General features: G+C 30.4%; 2 protein-coding genes across 8 annotated transcripts in view; one reads left to right on the plus strand and one right to left on the minus strand.

Moving 5' to 3' along the window:
• LOC134714978 (nuclear transcription factor Y subunit alpha-like) overlaps nt 1-18,296 on the plus strand; it is a 116,035-nt gene that overhangs the window by 53,586 nt on the left and 44,153 nt on the right. The gene's annotated exons all lie outside the window — the stretch shown is intronic.
• LOC134714976 (equilibrative nucleoside transporter 1-like) overlaps nt 1-18,296 on the minus strand; it is a 39,589-nt gene that overhangs the window by 8,896 nt on the left and 12,397 nt on the right. For 5 of the 7 annotated variants that reach the window (XM_063576759.1, XM_063576757.1, XM_063576756.1 and 2 more), the window contains exons 2-14: nt 12,715-12,811; nt 11,098-11,221; nt 10,533-10,614; nt 9,394-9,533; nt 8,569-8,663; nt 7,194-7,244; nt 6,050-6,135; nt 5,667-5,715; nt 4,071-4,168; nt 2,385-2,495; nt 1,917-2,019; nt 1,135-1,220; nt 404-600 (exon numbers count right to left, since the gene is read on the minus strand). In XM_063576759.1, coding sequence (XP_063432829.1) covers nt 404-600; nt 1,135-1,220; nt 1,917-2,019; nt 2,385-2,495; nt 4,071-4,168; nt 5,667-5,715; nt 6,050-6,135; nt 7,194-7,244; nt 8,569-8,663; nt 9,394-9,533; nt 10,533-10,614; nt 11,098-11,221; nt 12,715-12,802 — 1,310 coding nt within the window. In that variant the 5' untranslated portion in view covers nt 12,803-12,811. Of the gene's footprint in view, nt 1-403; nt 601-1,134; nt 1,221-1,916; nt 2,020-2,384; nt 2,496-4,070; nt 4,169-5,666; nt 5,716-6,049; nt 6,136-7,193; nt 7,245-8,568; nt 8,664-9,393; nt 9,534-10,532; nt 10,615-11,097; nt 11,222-12,714; nt 12,812-12,921; nt 13,433-13,628; nt 13,670-18,296 lie in introns of those variants that run through there. The other 2 variants (XM_063576760.1, XM_063576758.1) reach the window with 2 other exon arrangements.

Below are 18,296 nucleotides of genomic sequence, written 5' to 3' on the forward strand. Positions count from 1 at the left end.
GGTTTGTATGAAGAATTTGGCAAAACCAAGAAATCAAAAATCCACAAAAAATACAGGCATTCCTCATGCCATCAAATTGATATCCACAAAAATGAATCTACAGTATAACTTTTGCTATGTTTGCTAAACTTTTATTATTTTTCAAGTGTTTTCTTTTTCTTTTTTATAACTTTGATCATATCTTTCATTTAAAGCATATTTCCTTAGTTTTACTTACTTTACTGTTGCATTTCCCTGTCAGAGAAAATGTAAATGAACGTACACAGTACTGGTAGAAGAACTAACCAATTAAGAAATGCTTCAAGTCAAGAACCTTGAAGTGGTGAATATTATTGTTTTTTTTTACAAAATCCCCAGACCACTATAAAAACCTTGATAACCACTTTTTAAACTAGTGACTTACTTTGGTCCATACATCATACAGAGACTACTGAAATAACCACTTGTAAATCCTAGAACTACACCGCCAACAATGTAGATATAGTCATTCTCTATTAACACATCAAAAATTCTCTCTTCTGGTTTAAAATTACACATTAGGAAGAACGGTATAAGTAATCCTCTTATGGCAATTGGAATCCACACCCATCTAGGTCCTGGCTGGAAGATAAAATCACAAAAGTTGAGAAGATAAAATAAATATTTAAATAAATGTTCTTCAAACAAAATGATAATAAATACCACTTTTTTTCTTTGAAGTAAAAATCAACATTTCAGGGGTAACCACTTCATACCAGATTATAAATGTCAAACTTTCAGAGTAGAAACCCTTGTTATACTGATAATTTTGAGTTATACAATTTTAACCTAGCTCCTAAATTTTTGAAACAATGGCATTGAAATGACATAATAAACAGCTGCACCCATATGATATGCCCAGACAAGACAATTTGAAGGCAGTCACAAAGTCATTGGTAAAACTCACATGGCCGTGGGCATTTCATTTTAATTTCATGAAGGTTGATGTATTCACTAATTCAGAACAGAGAATTTCCACAACAGATATCTTCATAATGGTGAATTCTACAGTGGTATGGTGAAATAGAGTTTTAATTTTCAGTAGCTAATTCATATGTAGATAGAATTGGAAAGGGACAGGAAATCATTATATTGTTTATTGACAAATTTACTTACCACACGAATAAATTCTGAGGTCAAATTTCCCAAGAAAGCAAATAGATTAAAACTCAGGAAGCAAAATATTGGTGCCCAATACTGGTCTGAAAATAGACATGAGAAATATAAATAGTAATTTATCAACCCAATAACATACCTTCAGTGTATTATTTATTTTCATTATACTAAGTAACCCAACAATTGGTAAAACATCCATACATATTTAACTGATCTCACATTATAATGTTTTACATATATACAATGTACTTCCAATCTTCACAACCAATCAGAGTTTTGGGATAAGTTTAAAGCAATACTATTCCATCATATTGAAACATAAAGTTACTGGTAAAACATGTTATATATTTTTTTACCTTCAACTTAAAATTAACTTCTTGGGATAAAAAAGAAGAGGAACATGTCATACAAAAGAGTGTGCCAAAAATACTTGCAATGTTCAGAATGCTAATTTTTGCACAATTAATTTGTCTACTTCTGACAGACAAGTCAACCATTAGACCCCTGGCCTATTTTTGTTGTTGCATTGTTTGGCTGTTGCCACCTTCTTTCCATATAGGTGCCTTCAACTTTTAAAACTTTGAAAGTCCGAAGTTCAACTATTTCACAATTTTTGTTACAGTGCTTATCAAGCAGGCTTTGATATATTTAGCAAATTGCAGTTTGAATTCATCCCTACAAGCTGATCAACTGGTATATCAATATAGCTCATAGTAAGTGAAATGCTGTTCATACATGAAATAATTGACTTGTAATTAAAAGGAATAAGAAGTTCTTTTTACCTTCCAATGGGAAATCTATTCTCTTTATATTGGCCCATACTCCTGGAAAGATTGTCAAGGTTACGAAAAATGTAAACCATACACTCACAGCTTGTACCCAGATCTGCCAATATATTTATATATTCTAATTACATTCTAATAAATTGCATCAATTTTACAGAAGAAATTGGAAATTAATTTAAGCAAAACATTTGTTCTGTACGCTTTCTCCATCAAAACAAATATCCAAATTCAGTCTTACTTTAAAAATCTGCATTAACCATAACATAATAACTCTAGTTTTTATTAAGCTTTGCTGAACTTCTAAGAATGTTACACTCTAGGCATTTTTATCTAAGTGCCCTACATATTGTATCAATACATTTCTATTCCTGAATATTGCTCTGATATATCCTAAATGTTTATCGCAACACAAATATTTCTTACAATTTTGAATTGTTGATTGGCAATTAACTATGACCATTATACCTTTTTGAACACCATTAAATACATGCCACAAGTTTGTGAACAAGTTTTACTGGTATTAAGGTGATGTTTCTGTTTCCTGGCAACCATATCTTTGTAATATTTGTAATAATTCTGAAAAGATAATTTAAGTTTTTATATGTACATGTACTTGTATTGAACAAACTATCAATCCTTTCTTTTCTATTAAGGATTGAAATAATTTTCATATATTTTTACCAAAGCATTTAGATGAGATAATTATACTGTTTATAAACCATTCAAAAGTTTTGCCAAAAAAGGAGATAGATGTAATATACAACTGATACACAATAGACATTGATTCTCGACACTTGACCTAAAACATCATGTTTAATACTCACAGATCATATCAAATATGTTCCTAATGTTGTAACTTCAATTCCGTTCCCTTTTAACCAATATGATCTACCAAATTAAAGACTTTTTACCGGGTTTGTACTTATATAAGCAACACAACAGATGTCACATGTGGAGCTGTTTCTCCTTAAATTTCCAGTGAGAGCACCTTAGAATACTGATTTTTTTGGTGGAGTTCTCGTTGCGAGAATAGTCTTTAGTTTTCTATGATGTGTTTTGTGTACTATAGTTTGTCTGTTTGTCTTTTTCTTTATTAGCCATGGCATTGTCAATTTAATTTCGATTTATGAGTTTAAATGCCCCCCTGGTATCTTTTGCTTCTTCTTTGCAGTGAAGTGTAATACACTTTTTTTTTGCAATATCAAGATTCAAGGAAATGTTTGTGCTATTTAGTAATGATCGCCAATAGGGATAATGAGTATATCACAAGAGCAAAGCCATCTTTTAAATTAGTAGAAATGAAAGCATTTGCTAAAGAGGTTATGCATGTATCAAGAAAAACAACTGCATTTGTAAATTCCATTAGGCCATAGCTACAAAGTAACTTTTACATCATTTAAATAAAGGGAACAAAAAAAACATTTTTATTATATTTTTCTGAATTATTTTTATATAAAAGAAGACCATAGTTTAATGGATATGAAGTAATTTCTTTTTTTAACAAAAAAAAAACTTTGCAATTAAACTGTAAATTAACAAATCAATTGTGAAGATAACTTTACAACATTTTTTCTTTACTGATATTTAACATTTATAGCAAAAAATCTCTGCATTTTCTTCATGGTACGTAGTATGCAAATAAAAAGAATATGAAAAAAAGGAGAGGCATCTGCTATAGCATTTTCACACATCAATAAATCAATAGATGTTAGGTATGTAAACAGATACAATCAAATTTGTTGGCTTACTCATCCTAACGGGTAAGTAAAAGTGATTACAGCTACCTCTACAAGAATACATGTATCTATCATTCAAATGATGATCAGGTGAAAATAATAAATAACACTTTTGAAGAGTGATGGCTGGCTGGCTTTGAAGTTAAGTATAGTAATAATCATTGCTATATGTTCATACATCACAAAATTCCTGGAAGGCATCTTGTCTGAATTTAACAATAATATGAATGCATAATCTTAAATAAGATTTAAAAATTGTAGATTCCGTCAATTTGTACCTACAACATTTTAACCAAAACATTGAAATTTGAACAAGATTTGATTAATTATCTGTGTTCTATTGGTTCGTTACCAGTAACAAATTTGCATTCTCTTGTTTAAACATTCCAGTCTATTAGTTGGCAGAAGTACTTACAGTTACAGGAAGAAGGAAGTATGCATCAAAAGCTACCAACAAGATAACAATAGCTGTAACAAAGTAGTAGATAGCCTGGGTCCTAGGATCAGGGGCCACTGAAATAAATAGTATGTGTAGTCCTTAAATTATAAGTTCTAGTTGTATCAAAAGTTGTTCTGACAAAAAATTTGGCAAATATCACACATAATCATTAATGATAGTGGTTCAGAAAGGAACTTGTAATAGGTTTAAATTGAATAATTTGTTTTCCTTAATAAGCAAAAATATAGAATCACATAAGGTCATTGATTGCTTAGTTGTCTCCTTCAGCACAATATAAATTTAGGCCACGTTTTTTTAATTTGTTGGTTTACGGATTTTCCCCATAAAAAAGTCGATCGGTCGGTCGGGAAAAAAATCAAAAAAAAATCTTTCAAAACAGAAAAATATGCAAAATAAACATATATTTGCACGGACAAAGACGAAATTAAATCGTCATTTAACAAACAAGAAAAACAGATTCGTGTAGCTCTCAATCAATTCCAGAAAACTTGGTTAATAATGATCTTCAATCACAAAAACTGATAAAGAAAAAACATGTAAAAACGTCGTACAAAAATAAGTTTCAACACACGTGTCGAAAAACGTAATAGACTCGTCCACTGGAAAAAGGACAATATCGGGTTAATCAGTTGTCATGCAATCCGGTTTTTATCCCAATGATTGATATTTATGAAACAAGAAAATTTCATATGATTTGTTAATATTCAGTACTTTAATTGATGTATTCCACCTGCAAGTCTATTTCTCTGAGAAGATGCATCTTACGGACTGATGACAAATAAGGGAAACGAACTTATTTTGTAATATGTTTTTAACACAGGTTTCGTTCCGCAAAATTATTTGCGCAAAAGACATTTCAAGGTCAGTTATAATTGATTTGTCTATTTTAGAAACGTAAATTGGAAGTTTTATTTTTCACAACAGAAAGTGTTATCAACTTTTTTCATAATTAATGCATTTCATTTTATAAAAAAAGAAAGTTTTAATTATTTTTCAGGGATAATACATTGATAAGGGTTGGCGGGAATAAAAAAGAATGAAAAGTCAATTTTATTTTTATTCTGAAAAATCGGCAAATTCGGGTCAGCGGATCCGTTAACCAACAAATTAAAAAAACGTGGCCTAATAGTGACTTACTCATGAATGGATTATACCTCTAAATGATACTTGTATATGGTTTTTGTCAATTTTAGAAGCTCTTACTAAAAATTGGGATGGACATGGACAGGTCCCAAAAAATTGTCCCTCAACTTTGATGATGAAAAAAATTGTTGATTTTGGGACTTTCCAATGAATATGTTCATCCAAAAGCTGACTATATTTTCTCAAATTATTCATCTTAAGCAAGTTTATATATGGTAGAAGAAAACAATATATATATAAGTATGGACTTTGTTGCAATCAGATGTAATCTTTTGTTTGCTATGACATATTTGTTAATATGATTGCATCAACATGTGAATAAAAGACGATAATTGTAAGATGCAGAAATAAGGTTAATATATTCTAAAACAACAAGAGATTTTGTACAGATTTTATTATGTAACTTACATGCCAGACAAACCAGGTTAATAACTGCAATAAATACACCAGACAAGTTCTGAAAAAGAAGTAATATTTGTAATTTTGGGAGAGACATAGTATTTTCTGGAACAATCCTAAAAATAGCTGATCAAATTTTTGTTGTTGTTGTATTTTTGTAAAATGGACCTGAAATTTTTTTAATTCTGCTATGTAAAGTGATTTTGGGTGGTCAATATATAAGGGGAACATGTTGTATTGGCAACATATGTAAATGTCAATGTAAAGTACATTTAGTTTAAATCCTTAAAATATTGTGTTTGTTGTTTTAAATCTTTTCAAAACCTATCTCTTAAACTTAATTTAAGTTTTTTTTCCTTCAATTTCTGTAATTGTTTGTATTTAGTACATACATTTCCTAATACAATGGCATTGGTATACTTCATTGGTAAGATGGCTGCTAAACCAAAAGTACTGTTCTGATAAACACCAGTCGCCACTACAATAAATAAAACATTTGTAAGCTAAATTCATGTACTTTTTAAATGACCTAAAAGAATGTTATAATGCATATAATTCTTCCTTTGCTCTAAGAAACTGGAGTTCAGGTAAATGTAACCATTTTTCATTCGTGTCTACAGTAACCAGTTGTTCAGTGGTTGTGAGGTGTTGATTGGGTTCATAAGATTCTCACAAGTGTTTCTTGTTTCTTCTTCTTTTTTTATATATAGATTAGACTGTTGGTTTTCCTGTTTGAATTCTTTGACACTAGTCATTTACGGGCCCTTTATTGCTTGCTATTTGGTGTAAGCCAAGGCTTATTGAAGGCTGTACTTTTACCTATACACGTACTTGTATACTGTTCACACATTGTGAATTGGATCGAGAATTATCTCATTGGCACTCATACTACATCTTCTTATTTCTATCTACATAGGTTTCTCAGCTATGCAATAAGTTACTTCATTGGTCACTATGGAATACAGCAATTATCCTGACAAAAACTGTTAATTCAGAAACTATTGATGTTTTTATTATTGTGAAAAATGCGACAGGGTTATAATCGCAATAATTTTAATTTGCATTTTGATAAATTATATATGAATATTTCTTAATGTCCCAAAAATAAAAATTACATTTTAGTCTAAAATGACAAAATGGCAATTATAAATGCATATTAATATATAGTAATTACAGTTATAAATATTCAAACTTATGTCCTCTGATGTATTACAACAATATGTGTTGTTAAGATGTATTAATGTCTTTGCACCCAATGAAGTGAGAAACATGTGGAAAAAAAGAGATAAAAATAGTTTATTAAAAAACTTCTAAAATTTTCAATAAAACTCTTGACTTCCACAGAGATACAAAACAGATGAAGCTGTCGCCATTAAAACACAAACCAGTTATAAAACACAACCAGTTATTAAACACAAACAGTTATAAAACACAAACCAATTATAAAAAATTGATAAAGGAATACTAAAACAAATTGAACTTAATTATTGTCACTAGTTTAAGATTTAACATTCAGTCTTGTCATATATAACTTACTGTTTAGAACCGCAGCCATTATCATTGTGATATAGAAGAATTCAACTGACCCTGGAAAAACAATTAAATATAAATGTCATAAAAAGAATGAATATGGTAAAAAGACCTTCTATAATGGCTAACTTATCTTTAACACATTCAAACAATCCCTTTCACATTACTGATTAATTGGGGATGAAGCTGATAGAGTGTGTACAGAACAGTGTAATGAGATGTTGGTACAAATAGCCCAAAAAAACATTACTTCTTTATCTAATATATTATACCTTTTTTCAACATATCAAAATTGATAAAACTGCTACCTTTTTTAGTAAATAATTACACGTAAGCTCATCAAATCTGTGTATTTGGTTTCCTCAAATGTTGGTCTAAGACCCCGTTCACACTAGGACATTTTTATCGATTTAAACTAGACCGGTTCTCTTTAGATCGGTTTAAGGGATAATGTGAACGCATTGAATCGATCTTCAATCGGTCTAAACTAAAACACCAAAAGAGGTAGTTTAGTTTGAATCGATCTAAAGTAAACCGATCTTACTTTAGATGTGAACGCATAGATCGGTTTAAACTAGTACGATTGAATCGAAAATAACGTATGCGCATGTGTAGCGACAAAACTATCTCAGAGGTTCGTTGTTTAACCCATATTTCGCTGTTAAAAGACCTTTAAAACAAACTGAAAACATGTTGTCTTCGCCGTAGCATAGATTTTCGAAATCTGTCTTCTTTTCTTCTGTTGATTTGTTTTCTTTGTAGGAACCGCAGTATTTCCGGCGTTGTGTTGTAACTTCGTTGCTAGAATCTACAGGTTTTTTTTTCAATTTTAAAAAGAAAACTGCAATAATACCAGTATCAAAATTTTAACTTGTGATTCAAGAGAAACAATAACTTTATCCATTTTTCCCCAAGTGTGTGTATCAGTGTATCAACACATGAATTTGATAAATCATTTCTATTTACAAACAGTGTTTACAGTTTTACGGGCAAAAAAGATCGATTGCGTTTTTAATTGTAGTGTGAACGCAGTGGTTCAGATTAGACCGATAGAGATCGTTATCATTAAAGATAATGTGAACGCTAACTGGTTTTATTTAGATCGATTCAGATTAGATCGATAAAAAAAAAATGCTAGTGTGAACGGGGTCTTAAAGAATATCTGATGGAGGTCATCAGTGCAATGAACACTAATTAAATTCACATTTCTGAACAATTCAGAGATTACCTTTTTCACAATAAAATGTGCCTGTTATACATGGTTGAATTGTAATTATGTGTATTTCAATTGATGCAGTGTAGATGTGTAGTTATTTAGGCATTGACCAACAAGCATTTTTTCAACTAATATAAATTCTCATGTATTAACAATATGGCTTACAAGTAGAACTGTCCAGCATAGCTAATACAACAGTACCAATAAAAATCATGGTCATAATCACTATGGAGATAGCTATCCTTCTTGGGGAGGCTTGTCTACAAAACAAATAAAAGTATTAATAATCATATCACGTATAAATAATTGTATAATCTGATAAACATTAAACACGCTTAAAGTTACCAAGATTTTGTGACAAGATAAAGGATTATCACCTGTCTTTCTGTTTAGATGAAAAACAATCACCAACAAGAATGTGTCCTCAGTACACGAATGCCCCACTCTCATTATCATTTTCTATGTTCAGTGGACCGTGAAATTGGGGAAAATCTCTAATTTGGCATTAAAATTAGAAAGATCATATCATAGGCAACATGTGTACTAAGTTTAAAATCCATTGGACTTCAACTTCATCAAAAACTACCTTGACCAAAAACTTTAACCTGAGGCGGGACAGACAAACGAATGGACTGACGGACGCACTGACGAAGGGACGCACAGACCAGAAAACATAATGCCCCTCTTCTATGGTAGGTGGGGCATAAAAAATATGATCACCAACTTTAACTAAATGTTAATGAATGTAGAACAGTTTCAAATCAATGTCTATTAAAACTATTGGAGTCAGAATTATTTTGTCAACAACTAAAGTTGAACTTGACTTAACAAGTACTTTGGATTAAAAAGACGAAGTGCTGTCTAAATGTTCCTTTTTGGTCATAACATATTTGTAGATTTATTGAGTGTAATGAGTTTGTCCATTTAATAGTGCATTGAATGAGTTTGTAGATTTAATAAATACAATGTTAAGAAAAGAAATGGTCATACCCTCCACACTGTACAAATGCATTAACTCCACTCATGATGAAGTTTGGAACTTGTGATGCTATGCCAATGGAGAACATAAAATTTGATCGCAAGTTATTCACTTCTGTTGTGTTCTCAGCCAACTTGTATTTCTCGAAGTACTGTAAAAGATATATTAAGATTTATTAAATATCATACAAGAAAATATTTGAATGATAAGAAAGAGATCTTCCATCAATCCTTCATGCAATGATAGTTTTTCCTGTACCTTTTGAAGAGGGCAGAGTATGTGAGAATGGCTACACTTTATGGGCACCTTTAGTTAAATATAAAGGCACTGTTATGGAAAGGGGTGTAATTGATTTATGTATAGAGATTTAGCTGAATAAACATTTTTTCATATTCATTGGTAGGATATAGTGATATTTATGTAAATTAGGTTGTTTATTCTTTTCATTGATGCGATACGGTTTCCCGCGCTTTATGCAAATGTTATGAAATTGAACTCCACGGAAACACTTCCAGGAAAAACAATGGCGGATTCCACCATTCAAAATCGTCTTAGAAAATGTGAAGGTCAGAATTATCACAGTGCAATCACTTAAAAGGTAGGTCAGTAATGGTTTTTCTTTTCATGATTTATGAATGGAATGAGAAAAACTTTATCTCGAGTGAACTTGATTGATAGTTTAGATTATTTTTACCGATAACCGCTACGAATTTCAGCTGACGGCAACTATAGCCCCAGCTTGTAGAATCTTGCTTATGTTTTAGAGCAACTGCCTCATTACCAAACTTATTTTGTACATAAATTAGGTCAAAAGTTTCCTGGTTTGAATTGTTTTACATTTATCATTTCAATGCCTTCTATAGCTTGTGGTATGTGTTTTTATCATTGGTTAAGGCTGTAGTTGCTTACTTCTACATCATTAATTTGGTCCCTGATTGAGAGTTGTCTCATTAGCAATCAAACCACATCTTCTTACTTTCGTATGGCAAGTTAAACATAATAAATAAACAAGTTTCTTTAAAGTTGAATAAATACCATTATGTCAAAACTAATAGCAAAACCGGTAACTATGCTATCTTCTTTTTTATATATTGTGTGTTTATTTTTTGGGGTCTTTATGTTAAAGTTCAGATCCTTCTTATAAACTTACTGCTTGAGCATTGATTAACATATTCCATGGCATCAAAATACCAATACCATGAACCAACATGATGAAGAACACAATACGATACCTGAAACACAAGAATTTAAAGGTTATATTCATCACAGTCATATTGATGGTATCAAAATACCAATACTGAATAAAAGAATGTATTTATAAAAAATAAATAAAAAAAAATGAATCAAGACTTTGTCACAAAAAGCATCATATTTGTACCAGTCAAATTTTAGTTTGTAAATCATTAATTTCTTAGCTTTGTAATTGGCTTTGAACTAGCTCCATTAAATGCAAGTATTTTTAGACACTGAACTTTTATTTGTCTGTTTGTTGTTTTCTTTTTTAGCCATGGTGTTCTGAGTTTATTTTCAATCTATGAGTATGACTGTACCTCTTGTATCTTTCGCCCTTCTTTCAGATTTGCTCTATGTGTCTTTAGTCTTTATGTTTGATAGTTGTTTTTTGTGATAGAATCAATCTGATGAGTCTAACCAAATTACCATCTCAGTCTATGAAATTCTTTAGGGTAAAGGGAAACCACGTAAATAAATATTACCTGTCTGGAGGAGCATTTTCTTCTGAGGGGTCTAATTCGTCAAATTCTTCTGGGTTTCTGTTCAGGGAATCTAACCCTGGTTCCAATTTTACGGGTGGCAAGAAAGCATCTTTATCATCATCCCCTAAAATAAGAAATATTTAAAAATATAGAATAAGTGCTTAATAATGTACGACAGTATATATTCAAAACAAAATAAATGTGAGTTCACTAATAAGCTGAAATTAGTTTGTTAACAGGAAGAAGATAAGCCATCACACAGTATAACATGCTACAGAGTCGGGCACATGATGTTCAGTGGTTGTTGTTTGTTGCTGTGGTTTATAAGTGTCTCTCGATTTTAATACAGATTAGACTGATGGTTTTATCGGTAGTGTTTGAATTGTGTTACACTACTCATTTTTTAGGCCCTAAGCCCCTTTAAAGCTTGCTGTTCATGATCAATGAGAGTCAAGGCTCCATGTTGAATACTGAAATTTTACCTATAATGGTTTACTTTTGCAAATTGTAACTTGGATGGGGAGTTGTCTCATTCGCTTATTACCACATCATCTTACATCTATACAATAATATTTGATACCAAATCATGGTAAGCCCTGATTTGTTCTTCCTGAGAAAAATGTAACAAAATCATGGGACAAAAAGACTCACAATAAAATGTAAAGACTTGAAATAAATGACACAGTGCCTGAGTAGTTGCAGTTATCATCAATACATACATGTCACAAACCACTCTCTACCTTTTGAATTATTTTTCAATATTAAGGGGGTTCGCGGGTCTAAATCATTTATATAGGATTTCTCTATATTTTTCTATAAATGAACTTTATCTTATAGTTAATAGAAAAATTAAATAAAAAAGTGGGGTCACCGTTCAATTGCGCTCACAATCTGCCTTCGAAAGAAGCATACATTTTTGTAAAGGTGGGGATTTTCTGTTGAAGTAATAGGAGAAAGAAAAGTAATATCGAAATAAAAAAAGAAATTTATTACAGAAATCGCTCAAATTTTACAATAATTTAGTTTAAGTACAGCTTATATGGAAATTATATTAAAAAATATAGGTCACCGATGAGTTTAAAAAGATATTTCAATTTTAATGCAAAAAAAATGGCATTTTTGCACCAAAGGGAGATAATTTGGAGCTTTTTAAATGATATATACATTTAAAAAGTCACCTGGGGCCAAAACGAATTGATTTTTTGGAATAATTTTTAAACCATATGATTAAGTAACAACTACTAAAGGTAATTAATGAAATTTGTAATGAAAAATAAATGTTTGATATTTTTCTGAAAATCTTATACCCTCAAGCCTCCTTAAATTGTATATTTTGGAATGTGTTTCATCCTGTATGGAATTAAAATTCATGAAAATTAACTAAATTTTTATCTGATTTTAAGGCATTGTTAAAATATTGAAAAATAATTCAATTGTCAATTTTATTAAAAAAAATGATTTTTAGAACTTCATTTCTAAAAGTTTGTAGTCTTGCTGAGACTATTGGTGGAAACCCTGATTTAAGTCAACACATATTGGTATTTTACTTTACAAATATGCATGTATATTTTTTTTTAAATTTATCTATTAAATTTGTAATTATAATTTATAACTTACCCAATTTCCCATTGCCATTAATGTTGTATTGGTTCTTGGTGCCCTTTGGTTCTTTTGGGTAATAGTCATTACCAGTTACAGTAGTCATCTTTCCTTACTGTGAAAAAAAGGTAAAAAAATTATGTCCATAAACTGGATTATCCATTTGAGATATGACAAATAACAATAAAATATTAATAATAAATATGAGAATAAAATGTGACATACCATACGACAAAATAATTAATCTTTCCAGATTTTACATGAATAAATCCATTAATCACTAGTATAACTGAAGGCTAGCCTTGGTGTTTGTAAATAAACTAAAACTGGGTCATGTGTACATCTTTAGTTCATGACCCATGCATCCTGCTGTGTTGCATGGTAATTAAGGGTAACAGTAGTACCAGACAGTATTTATCAATATATTCACCTTGGATGGTAATTGTTTAACGAACTTCTTACTTATTTTTCTTGTTATTTCAGTAATCATAGTCGTTAAGTGAATATCATGAAACAGAACAATTGAACTGACAGATGCGAGGACAGTTTAATGCTATTTAATGAAATAAACATATGAAAAATAAAAATAATTTGTAATTCAAAAATGTTTTCTGCATTTTTTCACTTTTTTAAATTCAAAAGGAACAAGTCTTAAGAGTTGTTTTGACAGGTAGCAACACTGATTTACATTCTCAGTTCATTTGTTTTAAACTTTTAATGGTTTTCACAACAAACAAACAAGAAAAGAGAACCAATATCATTTTTAATAATAACTTCTTGTAAAGATAGTCAGAAATATGGAGGTCCAAACATTCAAGTAGTTTTTAACAAATTGAAGTTGAACTAGTGAACATGTCAGAAAAATATAAAAACTGAATTTTTAAAATAGTAAAAATTCTTAATACTAATTTTCTAGTTATAAAATAGCTCACCTATTCTTCCAGGTAAAAAATGTACATGTACTACATATAAAAGTAGAGGGTGAACACAGAATTCTGCATTAGGACGGGCAATATTAATTATGTAGTCTCAATAGTCATGATAGTTATAATAGTTTTTTGATGATTAAAAATATATATTGCACATCTTATGACAAGAAATGACAATCTTGACTTCTTCACATTCTTTCTGTGCCTGTATAGATATAAAGTGCAAGTTTTTGGATCTATCAAGGACTATAACTCCAGAACTACAAAAATATTGAACTTGACCTCCATATCATCATCAGTAACAACATATTGAAGTTGGAAATAAATTGGATGAAACTTTTATTTTAAAGTTTATGAACAGAAACAAAATAAAGAGCCTTTTTTTTTTTTAAATCTTTCAAGGACCATAACTCTTGAAAGTAAAAATCACCATGTACAAAAAAAATGTAACTTTATTATTGAACTTGAATTCGAAAAGTATTAGTTAAGTGGTTCAATAGTAATTTGACAGAAACTACTGAAAGCTGCATGCCTCCAAACCACCCTTCTTTACTTCGAAGCTACCGGTACTTGAAAGATAACCAGATGAAAATTGATTCACACAAAATTAGTTATCTGCCATAAACTTAATTAGGCATGCAGGAGACTTGGTATAAGACTTCAGCAATATAGTAGATAAAAGTTCATTTCATTATTTATATTTAGAAATTGTTTTATCTCAAAATAAGAACCATAAACACTGAAACTAATGAAACTAACTTAAGTAGAAAGAGACAATGTTATGAAAGAAAAAACTGGTGAAATCCACAAGGTATTTTTAAAGAGATGTGGATTAAAAATCATAATAAAGGATGGTGCAATTGGATATGTAGAAATATACAAACTGACCTTACACTAGGTTACTAGAAAGACGTACTAATATATAGGTTCTTCAAGGTAACAAAAAACCCAATACATATCTGTATGTCTTCCAGATTAATGAGAAAGTGAACACTAACATCAAAACAATAAACAAGGTAAATCTTTCACAACATAACTTGTTGATAGAAAATAAATTAAAATTCTTTGTCCCCCTTTTTCATTGTCTTTCTTTTAAATAAAATCTGGAAACAAATATGTGATTTGGCATGGCCTTTATCATAAAACAACCGGAAAGCCAAATTAAATTACAAATCTCAGCTATTGCCATTTTAAATGTAATACATGTCCAACTGCAGCATTTGTCATTAAATGTCAAAATAAATTTTATAAATGGCATTATTAAAACTGTTTGTACATCTAATTTAGTCTTCCGTTAAACAGAATGACAGATAAAACAATTGTAGACAGCTGGATACATGGAAGGAATTCAACAAGTTATTTTGAGCATACTCATTTTTCAATTTACCAGTACATAGGTTAATAGATCTGTCAACCGAATTTGTTTGTCACTTATCTTAAGTTAGACAAATGACTATCATGTAATTTCAAGGATGTTTTATCAGAAGCATATTTGTAATCTTACATGTGGAACCTTAGACATATTACTTTCTGTTTAAATAATAACAAGAAACTTTAGGATTGATAGTAAACCTACTTTTCTTGCTTGAGACAAAAAATGAGATATGCAAATACAATATTTGGACCCCAAACAGGGAAAAGGCCAAAATCAATATAAATATTGGTTCAGAAAAGGAAATACCAAAATCAATATAAATGTCACTTTTCACTTCTCAAAGATCAACAATTCAACAGTGATAAAAGCTAAAATCCTGATACTTGAAATTAACCTTTATTTAGATTTCTTCAAAGAGGTAGATTTCAATTTTTTGCACGAATACCGTTTGGCAACCACGGCCACACCACCCACTGTTCCTCACCAAATAAATAACCAATATTTTTTTCTTTGGAAATCCATTTAAAAATCAGACAAATTCATTCAAATTTATAATGATCAATTCATATTCACCAAATAGCCTTATTAAATGTTGTAATTCACTTTTAGCATCTTCAGGCAACATAATAGAAAATTGAAAAATATTTGAAAGGAGAATTGTGTTTATACTAATTTGGGGGCAGCAACCCAACAACGGGTTGTCCGATTTGTCTGAAAACTTCATGACATATAGATCATGACCTAAAAGACAATTTTACCCCTTGTCAGATTTGCTCTAAATGCTTTTGTTTCAGAGTTATAAGCCAAAATCTACATTTTACCCCTATGTTCTATTTTTAGCCATGGCGGCAATCTTTGTTGGTTGGCAGGGTTACGCCACACATTTTTTAAACTAGATACTCCAAAGATGATTGTTGCCAAGTTTTGTTAAATTTGGCCTAGTAGTTACAGTTGAGAAGATTTTTGTAAAAGTTTACAGACGACGGACACCAAGTGATGAGAAAAGCTCACTTGACCTTTCAGGTCAGGTCAGGTAAAAAGAAGAGGGAGAGCGCAGTTTTCTGCACAGTATTTGATTCCAACAAAGCAAAATGGGGTTAATCAGGAAGCAACCAACACCTATTTAGAGACATATAGTCTATATATGATATAGAAATTAGCCTGTTAACAATGTTGCACAATTTCACTAGGAAGTTGAACGATAGATTGTAAGGTGGGATATATACATGTAGCAGGGGACACAAAGCCATCCAGTCTTTCAAAACTCTGCCAGTTACAAACAGTGACCTACATGTACAGGTATATCCAAACATTTACATTTGTCTGCTGATTTTGGAGTGACAATGTCAGTGACATCAGCAACAGCAGAGGAATTTTAGCTTAATGAAAACTTATGTTCGCTCTACAATGCATCAAGAAAGACTCTTTCCATCCTCCATACAAACATTAGGAAATTGATATTGAAAAAGTTAATGACCTTTGGGATTCCTTTTTTCTGACCTTAATAAATACAACTTCAGTTAAAATTCAAAAGATTAAATCATTGTTTTATTATGTTTAGCCTAACAGAAACTCCACATGATATATAGTATTGTGTTTATGTTTATGATTATTGTTAATTTGTTTTTTATACATCTTTGGTTGCATCCACTTCGATTTACACTTTGGTGGAGAGCTAACAGTATCCAACTAAAATTTACAAAAAATCGAGTGTCTGGCTTGTGGACTCAAAATTTAAGCGTGAAGGCTGCAGATCACAAAGCATAGCTGACTGATATAAACCCTTAAATTAAATTTCAGAAATCATTGTACTGTAGTTCCTGAGAAAAATGCCTCTAAAAATATTCATGAGATGGAAGGACAGACTGATCGACAGAGGTAAAACAGTAAACTTCACCTTTATTAAAGGCTATTAAAGCGTGGGTATAATAAATTTAATTTTTGAGTAATTTCTTAAAATATTTTTTTAAAGCAAAACATTGATCAATGGAATTTATTTAGACTTTTAAAATGTTAATTCCTTTTAAATGACTATTTTGGTATCAAATTAAATGAGGCTTATATATCTAAGTACAATGTACAATGTATGTGCCAATTCAAAACAAAATTATACAAGTTAGTTGGAAATCAAGCTTAATTTAGGTAGATTCATGGTATACCGCCATCTTGGATTGTACTATCACAGTACACAATCAGCTTGGTTATCTACCCAAATTTGCAAATATGAGACAGATGTGCAATTTTATTGGTCAAACTGTTTACTTATATGAAGAAAACTTGATTTATTGCATTATCTATAAAAAATAAAAATACCAAACATTTGTGTACTAGAATCATTTTTTTCCACTGAACCGTTTAAGGGAAGACAACTCTTTTAGTAAAAAAAAAAAGAGATGGTCTGATATTTGGTCTATAATTTTTATTTGTAGCAAGAAAACAAATTCGGTGACACCATTTTTTATTTTTATTTTCCTAAAACATATATTATAAAACCTATCTTCTAACAATTTATCTCAAAATTAAATGTCAAAGGTTCTTTTTACCAGTATGCATAAAAATGTGTTTTTGCATGATCATTCTAAGCAAATTAAGACAATTTTCAACAACTCATAGCTTGAAAAATAGCACGGCATCTCATCCTTTTTATTACATTTTTGAAAAGAGCATAGATAAATCTCCTTTTAAGCAAAGTTTAAAAAATCTTGGGGAAACTTATACCTATGATCTACCTTAAATAGAGAACAATCTTCAACATAACACAATTAACGTTGAGTATATGGCGGGGCATGAATCGCAATCAATCTATATTCAAATGATCTTTAGTAATAATTTGCCATACACAGATTTAAAAGCAAATCAAACTGAATTTAATTTGTAAGAAATATGGGTAATCCTCTTTAAGATAGTTATCAAGCGACAAAAAACAAATAAGAACATCTAGAGCAGTGATTTTGCTAGCGCTCGTCACTTTCGTATTTTACGAAAAGGTTTTCGAAATGACGAAAATATTTCATATCAATTTCGTCACTTAAATTTGGAAAGTATAAAAATATTTACACATCAAATTACTTGAATTCTACCTGTCTTTATGTTTCTGACAAGTTTATGACCCTCAGGTAATTAACGTTTACCACAGGTGTTAAAAGTTGTGATGACAAGTAATCCGCCTATGCCAATCAGATGGGTCACTAATCCCTTAATTATTATTATAAAACCTCATAAATGACCATCATAATAATCGATTTAAGTTAAATCAGTCAGTCAGCATTTCATTTTAATCATTTCTCACAATTCCG

The sequence above is a fragment of the Mytilus trossulus genome, chromosome 4, assembly GCF_036588685.1.
Source record: "Mytilus trossulus isolate FHL-02 chromosome 4, PNRI_Mtr1.1.1.hap1, whole genome shotgun sequence".
Lineage (NCBI taxonomy): Eukaryota > Metazoa > Mollusca > Bivalvia > Mytilida > Mytilidae > Mytilus > Mytilus trossulus.